The sequence below is a fragment of the Carlito syrichta genome, unplaced genomic scaffold, assembly GCF_000164805.1.
Source record: "Carlito syrichta isolate Samal-C Ts95f unplaced genomic scaffold, Tarsius_syrichta-2.0.1 Scaffold303478, whole genome shotgun sequence".
Lineage (NCBI taxonomy): Eukaryota > Metazoa > Chordata > Mammalia > Primates > Tarsiidae > Carlito > Carlito syrichta.
The window spans coordinates 12,376-17,172 of NW_007247574.1; the positions used below are offsets into that span (position 1 = coordinate 12,376).

Below are 4,797 nucleotides of genomic sequence, written 5' to 3' on the forward strand. Positions count from 1 at the left end.
GCATCCCGGAAAGCCTCTTACTGTCGGGCAGGTGGGAAGACATTTCTCACCTTCCGCTGTCTGTTAGCCCGTGAGACGGGCTGAAGCGGCCTCCTAACCCTTGGGGATCTCCCTGCCCTGCTGGGATCAGATGTTCCCAGTGAGTCAGGTTTTCCTGGGTGACCTGAGTAGCGTTGGCACAGACCCTGACTAAGCGTTTCCTAATTTCCTAGCTGCCCTAAACGCTTCTCACGGATCAGGTACCTTCACACCCTTCTCATACCCCAAGTCATCATGGCAAACATCGTTTCAGTTCCTAGAGCTTTGAACAGGCTGTTTTTTATTTTGGTGGGTCCATCAAATATGATCATTTGACCTATTTTCCTGCCATCACACCCTCAGCCTCTTCCACGGTCTTTGTGTAAATGCTTGGCAGAATCATTTAAGTCATTTTATTCCACCATGTGGGCCCCATTTCTCAGAAGTGAATAAAATGGCCTTTTCGGGAAGGATTGGTCGAATCAGATACTCACTGCCTTTCCCTTCCTAGGCTTTTGAAACATGAACCCCTCCATCGTCCTGGCTGCCTTTTGCTTGGGAATGGCTTCAGCTGCTCCCACACTTGATGACGGCTTAGATGCCCAGTGGAACCGGTGGAAGGCGAAACACAGGAAATCATATGGAACGGTTGGTAACATCTGGGACTCTCCAGAGTTTCCCCAGAGGGGTGCTCCTTGCTGTTCGAAGATACAGCCTGAGATTATGGCCTTTCTAGAGGCCAGCTCTTACCAATCCCTTAAGGCAGTACCCGCATGACACCGATTATGAGCACAATGTGGGCGCACATCCCTCTGTGCCTCGGCTTGGAGAACGGCTCCCAGAAGTGTCAAGCCCTCCCTGGCCACGGTTTCTCTTCCGTGTCTGGTGTCATGGGTTGGGTTGTCCGTAGAAATAAAGACCATCGGTGACGTGTTTGCCTCTAGAATGAAGAAGGATGGCGGAGAGCAGTGTGGGAGAAGAATATGAAAGTGATCAAGCAGCACAATCGGGAATACAGGGAAGGGAAGCATGGCTTCACGATGGCCATGAACGCCTTTGGGGACATGGTGAGTGCGCTGTGGACGGCTGGACTCTGCTTCCTCTCCTCAGCTCTTTACTACAATAATCTCTTGCTTTCCATTTTGTATTTGCTCTGCCTTGAAGACCAATGAAGAATTCAACTATTGGATGAATGATTTTCAGTACCAGAAGCCCAAGACAGAGGGAGTGTTCCAGGAACTTCTCTCTCCCCCTGTCTTCTCCACACATATGGATTGGAGAGACTTTGGCTTTGTGACTCCTGTGAAGGATCAGGTAAGACAGATCAGGTAATCAGACTGCCCATCTATCTCCACAGGAAAGCCAAGAAGCAATTGACATCTGTGTTTTGGTAGACTGTCACGTGCGGTTCACTGTTCTCTAAAGAGAATTTAGACATGTGAGCTGTTATCAAAGTCCTGCTATTTGTTTTGTGGATGAAAACTTTTTTATTCCCTTTTCAGGGTAAATGTGGTTCAAGCTGGGCTTTTAGTGCGACCGGTGCTCTTGAAGGAATGATGTCCTTGAGAACTGGCAAACTTGTCTCACTGAGTGAGCAGAACCTAGTGGACTGCTCCAGGCCTCAAGGAAATTTTGGGTGTGGTGGTGGCACGATGGATAATGCCTTCCAGTATGTACAGGAGAACGGAGGCTTGGAATCTGAGGCATCCTATCCATACACAGGAAAGGTAAGTGGGGCTCCTTATGGTGCTTCTCCAGCTCTGCTTTTGGAATGTGGATCACGTCAGAGATAACAGACACCTCTTCAGAATTCACCTTTTAGGTGATAGAATCTACATCTGTGAACTGTCAGTTCTGCCTTCATAAATTATTCCTTTGCAGTTACCTGATTTGATGGTTAACACACAGCTATTCTTGCTTCTGTGTAACGTGGAGAATATACAAACTATTCTTCATATCCTACATGTTTTTCCACCGTGAAAACTTTCTTACAAACAGGTAGACCTAGGCAGTCTCATTGAAGAGACCAGAGCCAATTTTCAGTTTCAAATCAACTAACAGCATTTCAGTTCCTGGGATGATTCACGATAGCACTGACTGGGAACTCCTAAGCTAGAAGTTGATGAGTTGTTTTGGTTCTAGAACTCATGTTACCTAGGAGGTAGATGGTAGTGACCAAGACTCTTCTTTTTTGACTTTAAAAGGAAGGAATCTGTAAGTACAACCCTGAGAAGTCTGTTGTTAATGACACAGGATTCGCAGACCTCACGACTGAGGAGAAGCTAAAGTTTCGTCTGACATTGTGGGGGCCTGTTTCTGCTGCTATTGACGCGAGCCATGAATCGTTCCAGTTCTATGAACAAGGTAGACATTTTTTCTTTGTAGGAATTGATGCAGAAAAGGAGCAATCCACCAAGATATGCCAGCATGATGGACATTTGGAATGTAACGGTCAATGTAGACTTTTGGATGCATAGATTTCACATAGTTGTTCCTTCTGCACATGCAATATTTGTCCTAGATATTTCCACGTGACATTATGTTGAACACATCTCCTTGAAGGAATAATACCTCAAAACTTTTTTTTCTCTTTTGAATTGGAGTTTCACTCTGTTTCCCAGGCTGGAGTGCAGGGCCACACTTGTGGCCACCTCACGTGGGCTCAGGAGATCGTTCCGTCTCAACCTTCCCAGTAGCTGGAAGAACAGGCATGTGCTACCACACCCAGCTAAATTTTTTATTTTTATTTTTTGGCTCAGAGTCTGTCTCCATTGCCCAGGTCGGAGTGCAGTGGCACACTCACGGCCACCGCAGCCTTGACCTGCTGAGCTCAGGCAATCCTTCCACTTCAGCCTCTCAAAGTGCTAGGATTACGGACTTGAGCCACTGCACCCGGCTACATCTTATTGTTAAGTTCTGTCTGGAAAGTGTGTCATTTCCTGAATGTAGAGATGCTTCCCTTACAGGGTGGGTTACTGTCAGGTGTCCCCAGAGCTTATCACCCCAGTATGCCTTTCATTGTCCTAGGTGTTTATTATGAGCCAGACTGCAGCTCGGAAAATTTGAATCATGCTGTTCTGGTGGTTGGCTATGACTTTGAAGGAACAGAACCGGATGAAAACAAATATTGGATTGTGAAGAACAGGTATGAATAACCAAAAATGCTTAAATTTGACATCCAAAAGGGCATTCTTACTTCCAGCCAGTACATTTTCACAATCCCCCTTCAGCACACTTCTGAAATCCCAGAATTCTTTATCCCACTAGACTGAAGAAAGCATGTTAATGTCTGGTTATTAGATTAAGATACTCTCACAAGCATGCCGGGAGTTTCATGTAGAATATGTATTTGGCATTTCTAAATTCTGAAATGTTTTAATTCTGAATAATTCCGGCTAGAAAGACATCCTGTCCTTTTTATGTCTCTGTGCAGTTCTGCAAAAGGTAACAGTTTTGATCTGGAATAGAAGTTGTGTGAAGGCTTAGCCTCAAGAATTTATAAAGATGCCCAGCTTGGTGGCTCAGCCTGTAATCCCAGCACTTTGGGAGGCCGAGGGGAGTGGATTGCCTGAGCCTGCAAGTTCAAGACCAGCCCGGGCAAGTTGGTAGACCTGTCTCTACAATAAATTAGCTAAGTGTGGTAGCGCACACCTGTAGTTCCGGCTACTTGGGTGGCTGAGGCGGAAGGATCGCCTGAGCCCAGCAGGTTGAGGCTGTGGTGGCCGGGAGCGGCCACTGCACTCCAGTCTGGGTGACAGAGTGAGACTCCAACTCAAAAAAAAAATGTGTAAAGGATAAACAAGAACATCTGCCTTCCCTGATCCTTTCTTTAAGTCTGTGGCCTCGGGTACACTGTTTACATTGGGTGTTTCTGTTAATAACCCATGTTCTCTAGTCTTTTTTTTTTTTAAGTTGGAGTCTCACTTTGTCTCCCAGACTGGAGTACAGTGGCATGCTCTGGCCACCGCAGCCTCGACCTGCTGGGCTCCAGCGATCCTTCTGTCTCAGCCTTCCAAGTAGCTGGAACTACCAGCACGTGCCACCATGCCTGGCTAATTTTTGATTTATTGTAGAGATGAGGTCTCACCAAGTTGCCCAGGTGGTACTCGAACCTGCGGGCTCAGGAAATTCATTCACCTCAGCCTCCCAAAGCTCGAGATTACAGGCTGAGCCACCGAGCCCAGCTTCTCTATTCTTTCTATGAAACAAAAAACCTGCTCTCCTTTCAGCTGGGGTACAGAATGGGGCAAAGATGGCTACATAATGATGGCCAGAGACCGGAAGAACAACTGTGGAATCGCCTCAGCGGCCAGCTACCCCGTCATGTGAACTGATTGATAGGGCTGAGGAAGGATTCAACCAGTCATGGCCCATCCAGGGAAGAAATTTGTCTGAAATCTCACCAGCCTGTACTGTGTGGGATACGCACTTGACTCGTTGAAGACACAAGTTGTGACTTGAAGTCTGTGACATTTTCACACTGGCCAATGTTGCCACTATTTCAGTTACTACCATAATCTCCCTTGTATTATTGATTCACTTTGGATTTTGGTTTTTAAAGGATGTACAATGTTTTACCTGTTTAAATAAACTTAATTTCAAATATACTGGTGAGGATTCTTTTGTTTTTGACACAGTGACTTTTTGGATATCAGGCATGTAATTGGGCTCTAAGATGTAACTGCTGGGCCCAGCACTTTGGGAGGCCGAGGTGAGAGGATTGCCTGAGTCCAGGGGTTCAAGACCAGCCCAGGCAACTTAGTGAGACCTCGTCTCTAC

The 4,797-nt window shown here is 46.4% G+C and overlaps 1 protein-coding gene across 1 annotated transcript in view; it reads left to right on the plus strand.

Moving 5' to 3' along the window:
• The first annotated feature begins 573 nt into the window (after positions 1 to 573).
• LOC103260944 (cathepsin L1-like) overlaps positions 574 to 4,797 on the plus strand; it is an 83,430-nt gene continuing 79,206 nt past the window's right edge. The window contains exons 1-2 of the mRNA XM_021712619.1: positions 574 to 666; positions 963 to 1,085. Of these exons, the coding sequence (XP_021568294.1) occupies positions 580 to 666; positions 963 to 1,085 (210 nt within the window). The 5' untranslated portion in view covers positions 574 to 579. The remainder of the gene's footprint in view (positions 667 to 962; positions 1,086 to 4,797) is intronic.